This window comes from Triplophysa rosa, linkage group LG18 (genome assembly GCF_024868665.1).
Source record: "Triplophysa rosa linkage group LG18, Trosa_1v2, whole genome shotgun sequence".
NCBI lineage: Eukaryota > Metazoa > Chordata > Actinopteri > Cypriniformes > Nemacheilidae > Triplophysa > Triplophysa rosa.
Genome location: NC_079907.1, coordinates 20,344,523 through 20,368,231, shown reverse-complemented (window position 1 = coordinate 20,368,231; position 23,709 = coordinate 20,344,523). Strand labels below are relative to the sequence as shown.

At 37.7% G+C, this 23,709-nt stretch overlaps 1 protein-coding gene across 1 annotated transcript in view; it reads right to left on the bottom strand.

Annotated features, from left to right (window-relative positions):
• Positions 1-14,930: 14,930 nt before the first annotated feature.
• Positions 14,931-23,709, bottom strand: part of ngfrb (nerve growth factor receptor b) — a 30,667-nt gene continuing 21,888 nt past the window's right edge. Inside the window, exons 4-6 of the mRNA XM_057358867.1 lie at positions 21,326-21,545; positions 19,805-19,965; positions 14,931-18,517 (exon numbers count right to left, since the gene is read on the bottom strand). Coding sequence (XP_057214850.1) covers positions 18,189-18,517; positions 19,805-19,965; positions 21,326-21,545 — 710 coding nt within the window. The 3' untranslated portion in view covers positions 14,931-18,188. The remainder of the gene's footprint in view (positions 18,518-19,804; positions 19,966-21,325; positions 21,546-23,709) is intronic.

Here is a 23,709-nt window from a genome sequence, read left to right as displayed (position 1 = left end):
TCATCATTTTGATAAAAGATGTACAAAATAACATTTTATTGCAACTTTTACTCTCCCTATTCAGCCCTGTGCAAAGCATGATGGGAAGTGGAAATCCTGTTCCTAGTTAATAACGCTACTTTAATACAACTAAATTAATTTATGTTGTGTTAACTTGATTTATTTTAGTAAATTGAACAAACATCAAATATGATTTTGATCTACTTGATTGAAACATGTTAATTTAAAATGTAAACATTTAGTTAAGCCGAAGCATTACTGTTTTTAGTCCGTTTAACACAATGCAATTGTGTTTGAACATAAAACCTAATACAATGGTTTTAAAACAAAATTAATTGTTTAAATAAAGTGAAAAGTATCGTAAAATCATTTTTTGGGGTGTGGTTTAGACCAAATCCCAGCCATAAAAACATACATCACGCTCAAAACAGAGCTGTTACCCAGGTCTCTGTAACTTTGGAGGGTTGGGAGGTTTCTGTGAAGTTTAAATATGTTGTAAGTTAGTGACAGAAACGATTTTTCCATTCTGTCTGTCTGACCTGGCTGATATTTTCCCACACTTGATTCTCCAGTTGTCACATATACTAGGCAGTCTGGCTTGTTTGGGTAAAGGGCCAATTTTCATCAGTGGTAAAGCCCTTAAGACTTCATTACGCCTTTCCAAGGAGCTCCTATGGGGAGCAAGTCAATGAGGTGACAATAAAAATATGAAACTAATGCTGCGGCTGGGGAAGACGTGAAGTGATTAAAGGGTGTAGATGTAGGTCTGCTGCTCTTTGCTGATGTAATAAGGAATGAATTGTTTATGTAGAGGGTTCAGTTCACAGAGCATGAGGTGATGTGTAAAATATACATTCCCAAAAGAGCTGCCCTGAGTTGTGAATAGTTTCGAATCACCTTTGTTGAACGTAGTAAAACTACAACAGATCATGCAGTTAAACGTTCATCTTGCAACCATGAAGTCAGCTTTACTAATGGTGTAATAAATCTATAGTATGAATATGACTTCGTTCAATATGTAAAGTATTATTATCACACAAGCATGAGTTCTTTTTTTATGGTAGATGTGGGGACTGTTTGAGAAACTTGTTTGACAATCATTATCTTTTTGTTTTTGGTTACAGAATTGGCACAGAATTTAGACACTGTACCTTTAAATAATACGGCTCATCTTGTCCAGCCTCCAGGCAGTTGGGTGTACGTGATGTTCTTTTTAAAATAATCCAGCTGGCTATGGAACTGATGCGGAGAATGAAATACATAAATCTCACAGGCTGTCATTTTAGTTTTTCATGTCTAAAGGTTTCTGGGATGGATGTACAATGTTTGCACACTACAGTTCTTTCTTTCAGAATTGTAAATCGGCGATAAATCGTTACTTATTGCTGACCGTGGGGAACATTTTATGTTGCATGGTAGACTATGCCAATGTTCTCCAAATGTACTTGTGTATTACATACTGCATGAGCAAATGAGAATCAAACATGAATTTCCGATGCCTTATTGAGTATACTTGTCTTTAAAGAGATAGTTCTGGAAATATTTAATAAAATACATATTAAATCGTTAACATTTCTACATAAGTGTACTCGGTTATAAGAAGACACATCATGTGTCATATGGATTCACTGTTGCCCCATGCTGTTACTCTCTCTGTACAGTTACACGGACGAGTAAAACATTCAAAGGGATGAGGAGAACATGAAGAGGTCACCTGATGAACAAAGAGACATGGATAATAACGATCACACCCTTGCTGTCTGACCCCTGATTTGTTCTGCCTTCTCAAATAATATATCATCACATGTGTACTCACTGCTTAACTTACATTCTGAAACGCTTATACCCACACTTACACAAACAGTTCCTGAATTATCACTTTCAAGACGTTCAATATAGCATCAAACCTTTAAAGGATTTGATATCTTTTGTATATTTTAATTTCTTAGGGAGAAACGACATGCAAGACTGTCTAGAAGTAAAATCTTTAGGCAACAGACATAGGCCTATCTGAGCTCAGAATATGTACGAGAGAGTTTTCAGTAAACTAAAAACGATGAAATAGTTCTAAATAGGCCTACTGTTAGCAAACCGTTCTTATGTTTGAAAAAAAATGTATGGCAATGGAAGAGAAGCTTCCCCACACTGAATAAATCTTTTTTGTGAGAAAACACTTGTTCATTTAAGGAATCGATTGCCTGTCCATTAATGTTCAACATGTGTCACACCAAACAATTCTTTCATTTGGGACAATATACAGATTTTACTATGATAATAATGTATTTTGTTAAGAGAAGGCAGGACTCACTTGCGGCATTATCATAGTTTTCATAATTTAATAGTAATATTAAATGGTGGCTTTCAGGTTTCAGCTGTTATGAGAAAACTTTAATTGTAATGAACTGCATGTATGCATATGACGCCGTTACGACCCCAAAGATCTAGGGGTATAAGGCGGTAACATTTTTAGAGAAAAAAAAGTGAAAAGATGAGGTTACTCTGTCCCAGCACAAACGACAACAAGGGTTTCTGTTCATAAATTTATTGTTGAACAGTCAAAAATCAATGAAAGGGCTTTAAACAAACATGGGGAAGCATATAGACTTCAGGAGAGGGTTAAGCCAAATAAACAAATAAAGAAAGCTTACTGCACCACGGGGGGGGGGGATATAAATAACCTAATAAAGTGATAGAAAGGAAGGATTGATAGAAGGATTGTTGGAAGTTGCTAACAAAATGGAGGCACATTTGAATGCGAGTTGGCAGTCAGTCAGTCATTGGAGCTCCGCCCTCGCGCCATTCCTGGTGACCGGAAGTGAAGAGAAGACATTTCATTTTGAAGGGCAGTGAGGTTCATGTCTTTGATTAAAGATCATGAGGCCGCATGAATTATAAAAAATAATGAAGTGCAGAGATAAAAAACACAATATTCCATTAAAAATATGATTTTTTAAAAATTGTATTTAATGCCATCTTTAAGCCAAAAGCTGTTTTTAAACCCTTTGTTGGATGTGTTTATAGTATTGTGAATGTAAATATTATGTCTCTACTGGTTATGGTGATGCAGTATACAGTATCTATACACTTTGCTGGAGAGATGTCAATAAGTATGTCGCGTAGCACAAACACACGGTCCTGCCGCCATTGTTGTTTTGTGTATACTCTCACGTTCTTGACATTTTTCCAGTTTGCATGGAAACCATGACGCCGTTTTCAAAAACTTGCACTTTGAGACCCGTTTTCAAAATTTGCATTTTCAGTCCCCCCAAAAGTGGTTGCCATGTAAACTGTTTTTAGTTGAAAACCTTTTTGTGTAAACAGCCTCTTGTCAGGGGGCCACAACACCCATGTGCTCGACTGGCTTATTGTGTCCTCAACCATTCGGTCCCAAAGAAACATTATCTTCATCACAGATCCCTCCAAACTTTCACTGGATGAGATGTTCAAGGAGGTTTGTCTTTTTCTGATTAAATGTTAAATGCAATACTCCTGAGAACAGGCTTATGGTTGACACCTAAAGCTCCTGTATTAAACTTTCAATAGGAGGAAAGTAAATTGCTGAAGTGTAGCTAAACACCATGTCACAGAACAAATATTAATTACATTCCATCCATACATCTCAATAAATGACTGTAGAAACGACTTGAACTGGTGAGAGAAACAGAAGTTGTGTGCTGTTCTTCTGACATTAGATACTGGTACACTATAATAAGTGTTTCAAATAAGAGTAAAGAAATAATCTGTGCTCAGATCTTCCATCTGTGTCCATACACTTCTTCAGTAGACTTTATGAATTTGACATTAGCCAGGCCTGAACATTATTTTCAATAACCATTTAGACCAATTAACGTAAACAATTTAACAACAATGGAATTTCACATTGGAGTTTGATCAGTGATTAAGTACCTTTATATTCAATAATTAGTGGCGTTTGATAAGGCTTTATTATTATAAACATATTTAGATTTAAACCCACATCAACTCTTTAAAAATAGCTCAAAATAATAATAATAATAATAATAACAAATATTAATGTGTTTAGGATAGTATTCAATAGTATATTGAGTCATAATCCGAGACTGACTTCATCAGACTTGTGAAGAAAAAATAGGGTGAAAATAGACTTCCATGAAAGCAAGGACCAAAGTCATATCAGAATTTTATAAGAGATGAGCTCATCTGACATTCTGGCAATGAACACCGCTCATTTTTTCTTCAGAAAATGTAAAAGTTGTCATATCGTCAATGCTTAATATGACAACCAATTCACAAAAAATGCACGCTGTAAACATATTCCGTCAGCATGCAGCAGTAAAATACCTTAAAATAACGAGTGAAATAAAATGTTTTTTCATGATTTTCTTGGAAATTTGGCAGAAAAAGAAAAAAGTTTCTGTGATTTGACGTTTTTTTACAGTATTACATAAAACACGTTAAAATCTGTAAAAAAAAACAGTAAAATTCTGTAAAATCACAGTTATAAAGATGTTACACACATGGACGACAGTATATTTAGTGAACAGCCTTTTTGGTACCAATGTTTCAGCCATTTTTAATCACCTAATCCAAATTGATTAAGATTTCACTTGTGTCATTTTGGCAGAAGAAAGAGCTCATTGAGGGCTTTCATTTGATACATATATATATATATATATATATATATATATATATTTATATACACATCTCCAATTCACCCACAATGTCACTTATGCCCCTCTGCTTCTCACCCCTCGTTATACGTGGAAAATCTGTAAAAAATTACAGTAAAATTTTGTTAGATTGCAGGTTTTTACAAACGTTTTTTAAACGCAGCATTCAAATTTGTCTCAGTTCTTTCCTTCATCTCTATGCAGAATGAGCGAGAGTGGGAAAAGATGGAGGCAAGTTCTTCTCTTCCACTCCACTCCACAGCTTTGTGTCTTTAAACACTGTGACTTTGATGTTGTTTCATCCCTGATAACTGATCCTGCCGCTAAACCCGACACCATTGCAGCACTCCAGCGGGATTCAGCCATGAAACAGTGAGAGGAGAGACAGTGGAGAACAGTAAGGAAAGACCGGATCCGGTTGGTCTCGTTTTTAAGAGACTTTTATTCCTTTTGTTTTCAAAAGTAAGTGAATGAGATCAATATTATGCTATTGTTTATACAGCATTTCTAGCTGTACATAAATGAGCTCTGGTTTTGTCATCTCATTTCCGTCCTTCAGTGAGGCGATATTTCATCTGTGGGGAAAAGAGACAGTTGCATGCTCATTGTGGGGGTGTAAACCAGAGAAAAAGGAAAGGAAAGAGCAGATGTTATTCACAAGATATGCCTGTTACTTTAACTGTTCACGCTTGCTCCTGCAAGCCTTCAGAAACTCTCTTAAAACTGTCATGACCAAATGTCATTTACATCACATCAGTTTTTATTTTGTGGTGGGTGACATTCACACACACATGACAAATCACATTTTCCCCAATTTGGCTTCTCAGTCAAAACATCAAACATGATCTTCTCCGATGCTGTTGTTTACTTGCAAAGTAAACTATAAATCAGTGTTGTAAATGGCTATTTCATTTGTTTGTTTAAATTATTACTATTGTATTATATTATTTTAAAATGTAGAATTTAAATGTAATATCAATACTTTTTTAATATAAAGAGTTAAGGTTAATAAAATCATGGGACATTAATGTGACTTTAGTTAAAGAAATACCCATATGACTTTATCACTTTTATTTGTAGCCAATAGCCATTGAATTAAAGGGATATTTCACAGGCAAATCAAAATTTCCCCATGTTTTACTCCCCCCTCAAGGCATCCTGACTGAATATGACTTTCTTCTTGAAGAATAATGCAGTCGGAATTATAAGTATCATTTTGCTTCCAAGCGGTAGAATTGGAGTGAATGGGGGGCAATTTTTTGAAGCTCCAAAAAGTGCATTCATCGATCAAAGAACGGCTCGACACGGCTCCGTGGTTTTAACACAGGTTTTCTGAAGCGAATCGATCCGTTTGTCTAAGAGAAAGAAAAAAAATATCCCTTTAAGGTTGCTTAGGCAGGCATCACCTTTAGGATTCATGATGTGATCAAATAAAAATATATTTTATAACTTTGTATGTATAAGGCTCCAGATCCACCAAGGCACTTTTACGCGGCTGAAAACTCCAGGCGCTGGCTGAACGCTCAGCGTTCAGCGCTCATATTTATCTCAAAATATCTGTATTTTTTATATATATTTTTATTCTGTGTAGTGTTATTTGTATGCACCTGAGAGTCTGAGAGTAACGCAATTTCAATCCTCTATATGTATGTACTGTACATGTGGCAGAATTGACAATAAAGCAGACATTGACATTTGACTCATAGTAACCATTGCCTTGGCGGACACATCCCCTAACTTGTCCCGCACCCAGGCAACACACATCTGGAAAATTCTATCATTGTGTCAAGAAGTTCCTCTTCAAGCGTGAATCATTGCAAGTCATGTGCATGTGTGTACTGTACGACATATCCCCATGTATTCTTTTAAACGGTCTTTCAGAAATAAAAGAAAAGTCAAATGAAATATGGCCCTATTGGATCTCTTTTAGCTGCAGGGACAGAATAAGGTGATTATGTTCAGGGTGATGGCTCTGACATGTGTTCTGTGGTTAAAACACCTCTGTGGGATGTGGTCGATTATGAGCTTTAGAACGGCTCGAGCCTCAGGGAGCAGCGGGGCTTGTCTGTGGCAGGTGTCCAGTATTCACCGTATGGTCTATGAATAACACTTAACTGTATGTGGCTTTGCTTATATTTTTAGGCGTGAACAGAGATCCACAGTCCACGTGTAACAACGTGTGTATTTAGTCTTTTTCAGCATTCTCAGTTCAATCCCTCTAATGCCACTTTAGAATCTTACCAAACACGACTATTCAAGAACTCACATCACACTATTTAACATCACACTCCTCATTCTCCAACACACAATGTCCACAAGATCTTTGATCACGCAGCAGTTTTAGAAAGAACAGATCATTATGAGGGTTAAGCCAACCTCTGTTTGAACTTTTCGAATACACAAGCAATCTGAATATCCGTTCAAAGTGCTGGGTTGATTCAACCCATGGTTGGGTCAGATATGGACATCTTCTAATTTAAAACAATGGTTCTTTTGATTAATATCTGTTGTTATAAAGCTGATGAAATGGCGATCATGGGTAGGCTCAAGCAAATCTGCAGACTTCTGCATATCCAGCACTGATCATCAATGTTACACAATTCCTAAATATAATAAATATCACTTATTCTTATGTAAAAAGAATGTCGATGTAGGCTATGTTTCATGCGGGTTTATATGCGTGTGTTCAGTATCTGTGATCTGGAGTTCTGGTTTAACTCAAACATGACATGGCAAGCAAACGTAACATTTCCGTTGCTAATTCAAAGTCTTGACAGCTTCAATGGCACAGTCACAAAACATAAAACAAAGCAAATTGTCCAGAATGACAAAAAGGTGCGACAATTAATCAAACTGCTCCTCAATGTCACATTGTTCAGAATTCTCTCAATGACACAACATCAGTATAATAATGCATCACTATTTCTTCAAGTTTGTTGTTGTAAGGTTATGGGTGTCAACTTGTTGAGTGAGTTTCTGATGAGGGTGGAGTACAGTTAATAATGGAGGCAGGGGTCATGACAGATGCTTTTGCAAAGCTAAAGCCTTAAGATTGCTCACATCTCGCCACAGGGTTCTGTTTATCACTCTCCATGGCCTTTGCAGGCTGTGGAGACAAGCAAAGGTTATTTAGAAGTCACATGTGTTTTTGGTATTATAAAACGGTCAGTTCTGGTCCTTGATTCTGATTAGTTGAGCCACGTTCATAAAATACCTGATTCGTAACAGCTGACCGCATTACATAGTCTAAGTATTACTGTGCCACTGTTGTTGTGTCTTTTTTTCTTGGCCTTGCTAAGCATATGGTAGAAAAGCAATAAGCCCCACGAAGCAGCGGGTTGCATTCAATGCAAAGTGCATTTTATAACAGCTATAAAATTACCATACAGTAAATTTGACTTGTAAAAACATTTAAAATGTATAATTAATCTTGAGGGTATAACAATAAAACACAAATCAACAAAATTATCAAATGATGAGCATTTCATTTCATTTTTTATTAATGTTTTTGGGGCCATTATAGTAAGTTAAGTTGCCTCATAATGTGCAATATATTCAAATGAATACTGACAGGAACACTGACTGTTAAAGTTAAAGGACCAGCATCATGGTGTTAAGGTGGCGTGAGTGTTGAAGATTGTTGTTTAGCGATGGGAAATGTTGTTGGTCATGACAATATTCTTTCGGCAGCTAAAATGAACAGTGCCGTTGTGGTCTTTCTGAGTTCGGCAGAAAAAGCAAATGTGCTAGTGGAGAAAGGGATCGTTGTAAAAAATCTTTTCACACCCGTTCTTCCACTTTCAACTCCCTCGAAAAAAGTCACATTGTCTAATATACCACCTTTTGTTACTGATGATACTCTTGTTAAAATCTTGTCTTGCTATGGAAAACTGGTTTCACCGATTCAGAAGATTTATATCGGTACTGTTTCACCGCTGCTAAAACATGTGGTTTCTTTCAGAAGATTTTATTATATGATTTTGAAAGATAACGAAGAACTTGATTTATCTTGATTTTAACATTAAAGTTGATAACTTTGACTATGTTTTCTACGCCACAACTGAAAGAATGAAGTGCTTTAACTGTGGGAAGTTAGGCCATTTAATTCGAGCCTGTCCTGCAAAGATTAAAGAAACATTACGATCCCGGAGGATCGTGCCATGCAGATTGGAGTCGTGGGCATCACCGCACCGTCCGCCTCGCTCCCTGCAGCCTCTCCTCCACCAGTCAGCCTTCAAGGCAGGCTAAGAAGGAGGGAGTCCTGGAGTTCCTCGTCGGAGGCATCCAACCCGGAGCCAGCCGCGCCCTTCACCTCATTCCTTCAGCCGACCACCAGTCGGGTGGTCGGCTGAAGAAGAAAAGGCAACGGAGAGGGGCACGCAGCCCACAGCTGGTCTCCAGTCAGGTGCAGCCGGCGTCCAGTCCGGTGCAGCAGGCGTCCAGTCCGATGTCAAGTTCGGTGCAGCAAAGGGCCTGTCCGGTGCAGCCGGAGACCAGTCCCGTGCAGCCGGAGACCAGTCCGGTGCAGCCGGAGACCAGTCCGGCATCCAGTCCGGTATCAAGTCCGGTGCAGCCGGAGTCCAGTCCGGTATCCAGTCCGGTGCAGCCGGAGTCCAGTCCGGTATCCAGTCCGGCACCCAGTCCGACCTTCCAGCCGGCGCCCAGGCCGGCCCCTAGCCGTGTCCGGCCGGCAGCCAACCCCGCCCCGGCCCCTACCAAGCCCCCCGGGACTCCGCGCTCCCGAGCGCTGCCCCGGGCCAAGACTTCCCCACCCAGCCCCAATCCCTTTGGACTGCCCCCTACAGACTTTGTTGTTTCCCCACCCCCCCTCCCATGTTTGTTATTTTTGTTGTCCCAACCCCAATCTATTTGTTGTTATTGCCTGTTTGCCCCTAGTCATGTGCACTATGTGTGTTTGGTTATTGTCGGTTACCCAGTCTGTCTTGTCTCGTTAGTCTACCCCTTGGTGAACACCTGGGGTGTTCATTAAGGGGGGCTTCTATCATGACTCTTCAGAGTCATGATAGAAGTCATGGCAAAGGCAGAGTCATGGCAAAGCCTTAGGTTTTATGTGTAGAGAGAGATCTTGACCTTTTTTCCATACTCTCTCTCTCCGGTCCTCGTCTCTGTTCCCGCCATCTCGTTTCCTCGTTTAGCCTTCCACCTGTGTCGCATTACCCACACCTGCCCATTGTTATCTTCCTTTGTTAGTCTCCCTGTTTAATGCCCTTGTGTTTGCTGTCCTGTGCTGAATCGTTTTGTTATTATCTTGTGTGTATGCTCGTGTTCGGACTACCTTGCCTGACCTACCCCAGCTGTTTTTAAGACGTTGTGTCACTGTCTTGTTTAGTTTATTTTTGCCCCTTTGAGGGAAGTGTTTCGTTTCAAGTTTTGTATTTTAGTTCTGTTCCTGTTTGACACCACCTGGTGTTTTTTTTTGTTTGGTGTTAAATAAAACATTATTTAACCCCTTCATTGCTGCCTGCAATTGGGTTCTTTCCCTCACATCGTGACAGTCAGGTCCAGATTTCAAAGCATAGATCAAATGGATGCTTCGACAAAGTTCTTTTTTAATTTAGAAAAGAAGAATGGTCAAAGCAGAGAGTGAGGGTGAGGGTTTTTTTTTTAAACTTACCTCAATTGCCCGAGAGTTTCAACACTAACTTTTCTGGCCCTCTGAGTATGAGTGAGCTGCAGAAAGCACTGGGTGATATGATGTCTGGAAAGACACCAGGCATTGATGGTATACCAATTGACTTTTACAAATCTTTTTGGTCAACAATAGGAGGAGATCTCCTAGAGGTTGAGTACCAGTTTGGCAAGAGGTAAACTACCTCAAAGTTGCCGAAGAGCTGTGACCCTACAACCGAAAAAATGAGATCTTAGAGATATAAAGTGTTGGCACCCGGTCTCTTTGCTCTGCAGTGACTATAAACTTCTATCAAAATTTTTGGCTAATAGATTGGCTAATGTTATGGACAGTGTTATTCATCCTGACCAAACTTATTGTGTACCAGGTAGATTGATCTTTGACAACATTGCTTTCATGACCTCATTGAAGTCTCCAAGATGCTTAATCTGAATTGTGGTTTTCTCGCTCTAGATCAAGAAAAAGCCTTTGATCGGGTAGAACATTGTTTCTTATGGAAAGTTTTAGCTGCATTTGGGTTTAGTGAAAAATGTGTTAATTTCATCAAAGTCCTCTATAGTGATGTAGAGAGTATTTTAAAGATCAACGGTGGGTTGTGTATGCCTTTTAAAGTTTCTAGGGGTGTAAAACAAGGTTGTGCCTTGTCTGGCATGTTATATTATTTAGCAATTGAACCTTTGTTAAAGCAGATAAGATGTAAACTTCAGGGTGTAATATTACCAAAATGTGGGAATAAATTTGTACTGTCGGCTTATGCAGATGATGAAACAGTATTTGTTAACGGACAAAATGATGTTCAAGCTTTTAAGTTTTTTTGAAAACTTTTTTAAAAATCTCTTCTGCCAGTGTGAACTGGACCAAAAGTGAAGCTTTCTTAATTGGGGATTGGACAAAATCTTAAACTAAAACTTCCTGCTGGTCTAGAGTGGGGGGAAGTAGGTTTTAAATATTTAGGGGGGGTTATTGGAGATGAAATGGTTGTACAAAAAAACTGTGAGGGCCTAATTGAAAAGGTAAAGGGATGACTCAACAAATGCAAATGGTTGCTTCCAAAGATGTCCTTTAGGGGTCTAGTTTTAATTGCCAATAATTTAGTGGCTTCTTCGCTGTGGCATAAATCTGCTGTTTTGGATCCTCCTTTGACTTTGTTAATCAAAGTACAATCAATGTTAGTAGATTTATTTTGGGACAAACTACACTTGGTTCCACAGAGTGTTTTATTTCTGTCTAAAGAAGAAGGTGGTCAAGGACTTATACATCTTCAAAGCAAAATAGCTGCTTTTAGATTACTCTTTGTGCAGAGGCTTCTAACCACCTCAGATGCCTTTAAATGGAATGCTGTGGCAAGAGTGATTTTTAATAGTTCTGGCAATTTGGATCTAGGAAGGACAATATTTTTAATGGATCCATTGAAATTTAATTTCCCAACAATACCTGTTTTTTATAAACATGTTTTTAAAGTGTGGAACCTCTTCAATTTTCAGAAAGTGGAAGTCTCAAACTCATTGTATTGGTTACTAGAAGAACCTTTGATCCACGGTAAGAGATTGGATCTAATGAACAATTTTCTTTCTCCTGGACTAAATAAAACACTTATGGACAACAAAATAGTGACGCTTGGCCGTTTGCTGCGCTGGACTTGATTTTAAAAACAAAGAAGCATTTTCTCAACGCCTTGGATTCAATTCTACATGCGTGACAGTACAATTTCTTCAGAGATGGTAGTCTGCTTTAAGTGATCATGAGAGACTTTTGTTATTGGACTATAGTAAAGGACTGCGTAGTCCTGACTCTGAAAAACTTTTTCCAAGTTGGTTCTTTGCTCCTAACTTAGATGGGTATGCTGGGCCGTATCTTGAAGAAGCTGATTCTTTAAATATTGATTTCTTTTCCTGTAACAAAGGTTTTATATAAATGTTGTATAATTGCTTTTAACAAGAAAATGTTGAATTATAAGATGGCTACGCCTTGGCGTGTTTTTTTAACCTAGATCATGACAAAAAACCACAGTGGAGATTTTTTTACAAACCACCGTTGATCAAAAAGACAGGAGATTTACAATGGAGAATTGCTCTTGGTATTATTGCAGACAATGCTTTTACTTCTGTTTTGGTTTCTGGAAACACTGACAAATGTCCTTTTTGTAATGTTAGAGAGACTATTTTTCATGCTTTTCTTAATTGTCATAGACTTGAATTGTTGTTTGTTGTTTTGAATGAAGTTTTTAAAATTTGTAATGAAGCATTCTCACAAGAGATTTTCATTTTAGGATGTAGATATGTTTTAAAGAAGAAGAATGTGTGTCAACTGCTCAATTTTGTAGTGGGTCAAGCAAAGATGGCTATTTATTTGAGTAGAAGAAAATTGAGCAAAAGAACAAAGCATGCTTTGTTTCTCAACTTGGTGCAGTCTAGAATTCTGATTGATTTCTATTACTGTAAATGCATTGATGATTTGTTCTCTTTTGAGAATATTTGGTGCTATAAGGATGCTCTATGCGCTAGGTTTGAAAATAACTTAATCTTCATGTCCTATTGAATTGTTATGTGAGGTTTTTTTTGTAAAATAAAAGCTTTGTAAAAATAAAAATAAAAAATCTCTCTCTCTCTACCTCTCTCTTTCTCTGAACCTCTTTGCAAACTAAGGATCATGAAATACAGACAGAAATTAAATCTTGTAATTCAGAGGAAAGCTATAAAAAGAGCTGTAAGTGCTTCCTGCATACAGTTTCTAAGATCTGCAATGCAATTTAAAAATGAAAGTTAAGAGAACCTCACAATACAGTGAAAGACTATATATAAAAAGATATGAATCATTTCCTGTTTACTGTCTGAAATGGTCTGAAATGTCATTAAGAAATGGAAGTCAAAGGGAACAACACAAAATGAAAGAAAAATGTCCCACACAGCGGCCTGTAAACAGCTCACAAATGCAATAAAGGAAAAGTCACATCACTGCAGATGATCTCCAGGAGAGTTCAGCTGTTCTTCTTCTGGTCTACAGAACACCAGACCTGAAACTTGCTAATGGTGACAAAGTGTTTATTTTTGGGTGGTGTTGAGGACAGAATTAAATATATCTTCATTTTAAACTACAACAATCAACCAGTTTTTGCTTTTGACAGAACTTTACAGTTGCTACATATTAAGAAATAACGCATCTTTGTCTTATGTGGAAATTGTGTATCAGTTTGCATTCTTGAACTATTTTTATACTCCAGCTTTATTTCAAGTGGATTAAGTCAAATTAAGACAAACGTTTAGGATCAGTACAATACCTCTTACCATTTTTATTAAATCAAGGAACACTTTTAATGAGCAAATGCTGCTGTAAAGAGCAGGAAATTCTGAGGCTTTATGGACGATTTATTTTATTGTTTGGTTTGTAACCGCATGCATTTAATTGCACTTTAAAGCTGTTCTTTCTGTGCACGCATGTAGAGCATCGTAGAGCCTAAAGATAATGTTGTTCAATACAATGAAGAGACGACTGAGCAGAACACACACAATTCCATAACTGCTTCCCAGCATGTTCTTAATATGTTTACCTGTTCCGTTTTGTCTGTTTTTGGTTTTTAGAAATCAACATCACATGTAAATATTTTGATGGTGTCATGACTGTTGTTTACATGTTGAATGACAATGGGTGATATTTAATCCTCATGAAAACAAAAACTGAAATTAGACAAAACAAAGGCTTCACATTCCTCATAATGGAGAAAATGGTATCTGTAGTTCATTAAATATTTCAAACAGAATTTAGCCAAGAAAATCAATTCTGTTGTTCACTCATCTGTATGTTTTTTCTGAACCCAAGTCCTTGTTTGAACAGAAAATAATAACAGCCTTCATGAAGTAATCAATGATAATCTTTCTTTCTGCCTCAGTAGACAACAAACTACATTTTAGTCAAGATTGTAAGTATGACGGTATATAGATTTATCCAGATCTGTCATGCATTTAAATTTGTGCATTTGTGAGACGCTTTAATCCAAAGTGACTCAATTACAAGTAACATAAATATACAATACAGTTTCAATACCATTCGTTTTGCAGTTCCAGAAGAAAGATGAAATGTTTCATTCTCTTTTATTCAGTGACTCTTTCATTGACTCACACTTGTAAGGACATATCGCTTACTCGAGTCCATCTTATGAAAAAAATGAAAAAGCCCTGGGAGACGTTTAAAGCTGGAACAAAAATAAAGCAATGATTGAAAGAGAATTTCACAATTTGAAATTAAGTGGTGAGCGAATGTGGGATCAGGAATGTGGGATCCAGTGTGAAAGTGTCTGCTCATTGACCTAGAACTGAACATCACAGAGGGAATAAGATGTTTGTTGTGTCAACAGCTTTTCTAATACCCCGAATCCTCAGAGATGTTTGCTCAGATGTGAGAACTACAGGTCAAATGAGTTGAAAAGTTTGGGCAGAACTGAAATATCAATGAGATCATATCTCAGATCTTAATCTGAAATGTTAGAGGAATTCTTCCAAAAATAAAACCTCACAATGACCTGATGAAAAACATAAAACAGTGATGCATCAATGTTTCGCAAAATGTAGAAAAATCTCTATCTTAAGTGGCAAACATGCATCCCTTCCACAAAACAAGTCAGACAAATGTACAGTTGCAATCTTATTTAGTTTATTATTTCTTGTTTGTGATAGTAATTGCATTAAACCTACTTTATGAATTCTAGTAAATTCACATTTATACAGCGATACAGTGTACATAACAGTAAATACATGTAACATTCAGCATTTCTTCTTCCTGCAGAACCATGACAAAACAATGTACACGTCTCACATCCTCCTCCTCTCATGGTCCTCACGCTCATTGTTTGGCCACAAAGCCCCTCCATCAGGAGCGAGATTAAGTCTAGTTATCATCATGGGGCAGTTTGCTTCCAGGTATCATTAGGGATTTCTGAAGGGTAGATGCTCAATGCTCCAACAAAACATCCAACTCAAAGATATGGACTTCTCTGATATTGTGTAATACTACAAAAAAAATCATTAAACAAATAAACCAAGACTCCATTTTTTTTAAATACGCATGGTAAAATGTTAAGTGTGTAATTCTTTGATTATTATAATACCAATCCCTGTTTAATTCATAGGAATTATGAATTAATTCCGACCAGCACAACATGGCATCATTAACTTAAATTCAGGGTGGGACTGTCAGGATGGCTGCAGGATTGGCTAATACTGGCCAAAAATATTGACCAAGAACAAAAAACTTTAAGAATTTGCATAAAAAAAGCACAACCAAGACAAATTATGTACAAACTACACAAAAAGAAAACAACACAAACCTGATATTAACCTCAGGCATTTGTTATAGAAAATGCATATTGTAAGTGCTACACTCTATCAAATGCTAAAAGAAATAAACAATAACAATTCACATCCAGAAATGGAGAACGCCTTCATTTTAAGATAGAAATTACAGTGTGTTTACATGTTTCAAAAATGCATGGCCATAAACATTTGTGTGGGGAAGGGGTTATATAAAGTTTAAAACACATTCCTCAGCATTCGCAGCAGATGCTGAAAATATATTATGAGCGTTTTTAAGAATGAATACTGACTATCATGCAGCGTGAGAATGCAAAGGCTGTCTTTTGCGTAACAAATCGGCCTTCTTCCATTCCCGAAAAAAAAAAACATCTCCAAACGTTTGTACTGAATCTACCATACGTTCATTTGGTGCTTTTCGCACATGTGTTCTGCTACACAAACTCTATTATAAGGCCACTGATATGCTGACAACATGGAACACAGTACTGACAGATGGGCAAACCTCCACAAAACACTGAGAAAACGCCCTGCATATTTCTTTTGGTTTTATTTCAAACACCACTGTCCGATTTCAAATTCAATGTTTGACCCACAGATGTCAGACGCATGGAATTGGTAAGCGATGTTGATTTAGCACTATTTCAAACACATTTCTGTTATCACAGTAAGTCTTTCTTCCAACATGGACAATCTTTGGCAAATATTTGCTCTTTAAAGCTGTAAAGGGGGTTTAAGAAATATAATTTAGAGATTGGAAGGGTTGGTTTTCATTTAGACGCCTTTGGAATTGGAGCACAAATGTCAGTAAACTTCTGAGATTTTCTCTACACAGCCACTAATAAAGCAATAACTAGCTGCAAAAAACACTTATAGTCACTATACAGAAAAGTACATTACTCAATATTCACTTCTTTGACTTTTCTAGGGCTGTCAATCATAACTGTAACATTCTCAGGCCAGGTTTTCTGTAACTGTGAAACACTTGTAAGTATATCTTCAATAAAATCACTTAAATCCTAAATCTTCAGATCAGTCACACAGGCTGTGTCTTTGCCATGTGTTTGAGAGCATATGTGTATTGGCCAAGCGCTTTGTCATGGTGATGACCATAGATAGTACTGACCAGTGTCACATTACCTCCGTAATGAAGAAAAATTCAAAAAAAGAAAGAAAAGAAAACCGTATCATCTTTCAGCCAGACCACCAGGACGGCAGACTCCCTCTCATTCCATATAGAATGTTCTGAGTCACCTGCCCACTATTAACAAAACAACATTATAAATATACAGTCAATTCAATTAACTGTCATAAAATGTTTATGAAATAATGTTGATTGATGCAATATTTGATAATATCAGATGGATTTGAAAAAAAATCTTCTTAGGCTTGATGATGAAAAATTTCCCAAAACTTTGTGATTGTGTGAAAACAAGCCGGACCCAGAATGCCCAAAATTTGAATCCTGCCATCAGGCCTCAATATTGCTAACTAGTAAATATGAAGAAGGTCTATTTACATAGAAGATGTGAAAAGAAGAAATCAATGCCTTTACATTCAGATAAGTCTTAAGACAATTCCAATTTCCAGCTCCACTGTATTCCTATTACAGTTGCTCTACAATCTCTCTTAAAGTGATTCCTTGTCTACACTCACATTATCTTATATTGTCATTGATTGTCCGTCTAGGAAAACCTAACAAAACTATCCATGGCTCTTGCACCACACAAAGGTTTGTCCAATAAGTTCTCTAGCATGAGAACTAGCAACTCCAAGTAGCAAATCATAGTTTTGGATGGTGTCGCTCAAACACAGTTTTCTATGTGGGATTTTACTTTTCGAATTAGTGATAAAAGATGAGAACTGATTCAAGATTTCACTTAAATTACGCTTTAATTTGTATTTCTCAAGCTAATACGTAACCTACACCCAAAAGATCAGGCGATGCCCTAGCCAACAAGATAACTGGCTATATCCAGTGAAAAATTATATCCTTTCCTAGTGGTGCCGTGTTGCGATATTCCCTTTCAGTATTTCTTCCCGTTCATGCTGTTCTGCTCACATCGACTAACGCTGCACATGTATGTGAATCACAGGAGCACTAATCTGTGTACATGAGATGAGTTAACTCTGATAGAAAAGAGTCAGTGGATATGGTTTGAGTTTATGTTACACTCATTGCATAGCAAATCACTGAACCTGCCACATTTGATATATTATTATTGACGTGTGTTATTAGTGGTTCATTTATAGAGACAAACAAATAGTTGAAACGGAGAAGAAGAAAAAGAGGCTTAAGTTGGAGGCAGCTTGTAGTTTGTGTACAGTATTTGTTGCTTAAATATTTTAAATGTAAAACGAATCATTTCTGCCTGTGTGCTATTTGATTACTGAAGCCTTTGTGAAATTCATGGTAGATGTTGTTTGGGTGAAATGGATAAACCGTTTTCAAATTAGAGCCGTGCAAGGAAAATCTGAGTTTGGTCATAACTAAAGGTTCAAATAAAAAGCATTTGCTTTTAGGGTTTGGATATAGTGATACATCAACATCAATGTATACTGAAGGCAATATAAGGTGTTTATTTCTCATACGGCAGATGTAGCCGTGGGTTTGACCGTGATGCCCTGCGCAACATCCTCCCTGTTGATCTTCTTAAGTGCTGTGCAAAGCGTATCGATACTAGCCGAATCTTGATTCGCCCAATGACACAGCAGGGCTTGAATGGGCCTCTCCTCCTGCTTGAAATTAGCAATGTGCTCCTCTTTGTATCCCAGCAACCCTGCCAGGCTGCACCAATCGGAATCTTCGTTGGCCCCTGACTCCTCCCCTCCGCAGGTGCGGTTTAGCAGCTTCTCCACCTCCTCCCGTGTGTGTAAGGGTAAAGAGAGGGCTGAACCTCCATCTATCTTAACCACTACAACAGAGAGAACCCGTTCAGTCAATGCTTCATGGACTTTAATATCGAAAACAAGATTAAAACACTAACATAAATGATGAGTCAGAAACTGCAATAACTTCACAAATATTACGAACTAGGATTGAATGACACCAACGCCTACAAAGGCAGTGAAATTCACATTAAGTCTTCGACAATGAAAGAACACTGTAAAAATACCTGTAAAAATGGTAATATTACAGCAGCAGGGGCGCCAAAAAAAACACATAAAATATCAACTTGTACATTACTGTAATTTGACATGTGGTAAATCTCCGTAAAGTTTTCACAGTGAATATTGTCATGGTTCTGCCACAAGACCAAGAAAGACATGACATGATGAGGCAGAACCATGACAGAAACCCATGTTTCATGTGGTGGGAGATAATTTTGGCCCTTTCGGCTCGCCATACTCTCTCCGGTCTCTTATTGTTTCATGCCCGTCAGCTGTTCCCTCTTGATTTGTTCCCTTATTTAATGCCCTTGTGTTTTCGGTCTTGTGTCGGTTCATTTTGCCTTGTCTGTCGGTCGTTACACTCCCGGTCTGTATTGCTGTGGTGTCCAGTTTAGTTAGTTGTAGTTTATGTGTAGTATTGTATTTAGTCTTGTCTAGTTTAGTGAAGTTAGTCTATGTTCCTGTTACCTCTTGTTTATTCCCTTGCTGATTTGTTGTGTTACCCCCACGTGGGTTTTTGTTTCATGTTTTGTATTTATAATTAAAGTCTGTTTGTTAACCCCTTACCCGCTGTCTGCACTTGGGTCCTCTTGTCCGTGTTTCCCCCAGTGTTCATGACAGAATATATACTACTAGCCAAAACTTTAAACGTACATAAGTTTTTAGTCAAATGTTTTTTTGTTTATTATTGAACTAATGAGAATAGAAAAGCAGCTTACAGGTATGAACTCTTTCAATATCAAAGCCACAATGTTTTGGTTAAAAATATAAAGCCTTAGAATAGCATATAATAATGATTTATGAGTTGAGTGTTGGGTGAGTTTTCAGTTTGACATCATTTGACTTTAACACACACGAAGACAAGTGTGTAAAGCAACCTGCAATTTTATATTTCAAACAGTGATGGCGATAGAGAGGCAAAAGTTACAGATTCAATGTCGACTATATTCACAGGGTGGATTGCTGCCTTGGCTGGATTTGAGTCATATTTTGCTCATGAAATGCATTTTCTGTGAGCTGAAACCCATAATCTGTCGAAACTCTGACCAGATGTAGTACTATCACTAACTATCAGCCTGTTGTGTTTGTACCTGCATGCGGGGGTCCCTGGCCCTCCTGTAGGCTCTGAATGTCAACAGAGATCCCACTATCACTGTGAAGTTTCTCACCCTCGGGAGAAGGAGTCTGACTGGGGTTTGCACTACACGCTCTGTTGTTGGCTCCATGTTTATTCTGTTTACAACTGTTCCACCTGAAAGACATTAAACAGCAGAAGCTTTAATATTTATCAAAGTCACTACCCATTTCTAACTTCAAGTCAAAGTGTTTAATATCTCATTTGAGTTTCAGGCCACTGGATGTCTCTTAGCTTCAAGGGATGGTTCAGCCAAAATTAAAATTGTTGTCATCATGTGTGCACTTTCATGTTCTTCTGTGGAACACAAAAGAAGATATTTTGACAGTGGTTTTGTGTCCATACAATGGAAGTCAACGGGGTCCATTGTTGTTTGGTTACCAACGTTCTTCAAAATATCTTCTTTAATGTTCTGCAGAAGAAAGTCATGTAAGTTGGAAATGACATGAGGGTGAATAAACACTTTTGGGGTGAACTATACCTTTAGGCCCTTGGCCTTATTGGCCAGAGATGTGATCCATTCTTGCATGCCATTGGTTGAGACTAAAGTTGACACGTCAGACCGTTCCAACAAACAGAACAATGTTTTACAAGCACAACAGAGTCACAACGTTTACTCTTTTCATGAACCAAAGTGGGTCAATGTCACACCCTCCAGCTGTCATTTGAATATGGTATGCCTCCTTTCCTCTACAACCCTCATTGTGTGTTTATTCATGACCTCTCTGCTTTAAAACATGCCTCGATTGCTAACAACTTCCAAATAATTATGCAAACCAAACCAAGACGAATATACAATAACTAATAGTTTAGGAGTCAAGTGATGAAACCGGTACATAATAAATAAATAGATTATAACTGTATTAAAACATCATCTTAAACTAGGTTTTCACCTTCTCATATCCTAGATTCTTTTTTGAAGCACTTTGTTGTCCTACAGAATAGATTTGTTTGTTTACAATTTTCTACATTTGCATAATTTCTGCACCAACAGTATCACCAAACCGATGATGATGATGATGATTGGACAAACAGATAGTCCTGCCCTAAACTCATGCCCTTCGGGCTGGTTGAGACTCGAAAACAAACAGAGCGATGTTTTGACAGCGTGTTTACACTCTTCATGACATCAACCTATAAATGACTTGTTTATAGATGCTTCTGCCTATTCCATATACAACATTTTTGGTCAAATATTATAATTCATGAGGTTGTTAATAATGTGGTCTGGTTACTGTTTCCAAGTAACTCATCCAATCAGAACGGTCAATACTATTTCCTATTTTAACTCTTATAGTCTAAGATCTGTGACTCCACATAATAAACAATGAACTTGTGACGGATCAGACGGGGGAACAGCCTAGGAGCGTTTTTTATTTACGTTTCATATAAACAGCTCAACTAAAGCTTTAACATCACGGGTCCTGCCGATGGTGAAGATTAAAACAACATGAGAGAAAAAAAACCCTTCTCTCACCGTTTGAAGATGATGAAGGCCACCAGACCCAGCAGCACCGCAGCCAGTATGGAGGTGTAGATGGGAATCAGGTTATCACTCAGCCCGGGAAGTTTCTTCAGGCCGGGGTCAGCCGTGGTCACACTCTCCGTGGGACCGTCCGGAGGAAACCTGTCCGTGTACGAGACATCTGATGGAGGAGGAGAAGTGGGAGAGGACGAGCTGTTAGGAGGATCCACATCTGTTGAAGGAAAGGGAGAGAGACAAAGAGAAAGAGTTTACGACCTGATAAAGTTAGTATGTGTTGCTAAAAGCATGGTTAGTATGGCATGACAGATACAGTATCTCTAAAGCAAGGTTTGATGTAAAGCAGGTAATGTATAATGTTGTAACATTGTGTTAGCAGCGCTAAGGTCATGGGTTCGATTGCCAGGAAACACACATACTGATTAAAGAATTGGATAAAAGCGTTTGTCAAATACATAAATGCAGTCACAGTAACTTGTGATATTTGAAACGAACCACAGTCACACAAGCATCTATGGTTAGGCCTCACTCATTAAACCTGAGTAAATCACTCATTTTCACAATAATTGTCTGAATATACCAGTCATGTCAATAACCTTGATATTAAAACCGCGATTATCGATACTGTGTTAATTCTACGCACATCGTAATATCGTAAACTATGCAGCACCCATTCCAAATTTTGCATTAAAGGGACAGTTCGCCCAAAAATGAGAATTCTGTCATCATTTACTCATTGCTATCATTTACAAACCCACTCAGATCCAAACCTGTATACATTTATTTGTTCTGATATACACAGAAAGAAATTCTTACATGGTATTTATTTTCCCTACTGTGCCAGTAAATGGGGGATGAGATCTGTTTGGTTACTTACATTCTTCCTAAAATCTTCCGTTCTGTTCAGCAGAACAAAGACATTCATACAGGTTTGGAAGAACTTCAGGGTGAGTAATTAATGACAGAATTTTCATTTTGGGATGAACTATCCCTTTAAGAGTCACAATGGTTACAAACTTTCTGCCTCCTTACACTTACCAAATAACAGACGTAACATAAAATAATCAAAATTATAGATTAACGTAACTGATTGCATAATTGTTTTTCTTTTCATAAACATCCCTATAAATATTGCGATGAAATTGATATTGTGAATTGTTTTTTGGTCACGATAGCCGTGTAGTGAAAATCTGATATGGTGACAGCCCTAGTCTGAATACAAATTTATAATATCTTTGATATCTTCTTCATTTAAATTGTTAGAAAACACACTTCTGTCATTTTTACATCATTTTCACAACGCAAACCGTTTCACAACGCAATCGTTTGTAAATCAAATTTTGCATAAACTGTTGCTGTAAGAATACAGCAAGAATTTGCACAAACACAAGTTCTGCTCATTTTTATGAATGAGACAAATGCCTACTGTGCTTAAATTAGTCTTTTTTTAAGTCAAAGGGTAAGCAGACCTGTAAGAAAGCGCCTCAAAAAAATTAAAACAAATAACTGTTTTATTTACAAAGTCAGTTCTACACATCAGCTTCTAAATGTTAGTTTATTTTTTATCTTAATTTCGCTTTAGCTACCAAAAATTATGTACTGCTCTCAGCTCTGTTAAAAACACTTTACTATGTACGTATGTATTCCTGAGAATCATGCTGATTTTTCCTCAAATTAAAAGGGGCAATGTGGAGATTTTGGCGACATCTAGTGGTAGGTTGTGAATTGCAACCAACAGCTTACTGCACCCTCCCTTTCAAAGCACTACGGCGGCTCTCACATGACAAAGATGTCACGTTTTCACTTCTTTGCCGAATGAGATAACGTACTTACGAAACGCGCTCTGTAGAGCAGTTTGTCCATTTAGTGCTACTGTAGAAACAACATGGCGGATTCCATGTAAGGGGACCCGCGGTGTATGTAGTTAGAAATAGCTCATTCTAAGGTAATAAAAACATAACGCTTCATTATGTAAGGTCTTTATACACCTCTGAAGACATAGTTATGTATATTATATTGCATTTCTGTCAATAGTTTCTCCAAAATCACACACTTGACCTTTAATTAAAATAGCGGGAAAAATTTGCTGATTCTACCTGGGCTTCTTTCGTAACAGAGACTCATGAAAACAGCCCAGAGAATATCACAGTAAAGTTGAGATCAAGACCATCAGAACTAAGACGGCTCTGTCTCTGCTTTGTCCGGCTAAAAAAATGGTCCTTTTGATTGAATTAGCCCTGATTCGATTGGGAGCCGTAATAAACAGGCTTTGTCCCGAGTCAAACATAATGGACACTGGCTAGTGCAGGAGACTGTGATGAGATTGGAGAGGTATAAAGCCCAGTCCAAGTAGGACAGACCTCGCCCCAGGCTACTGT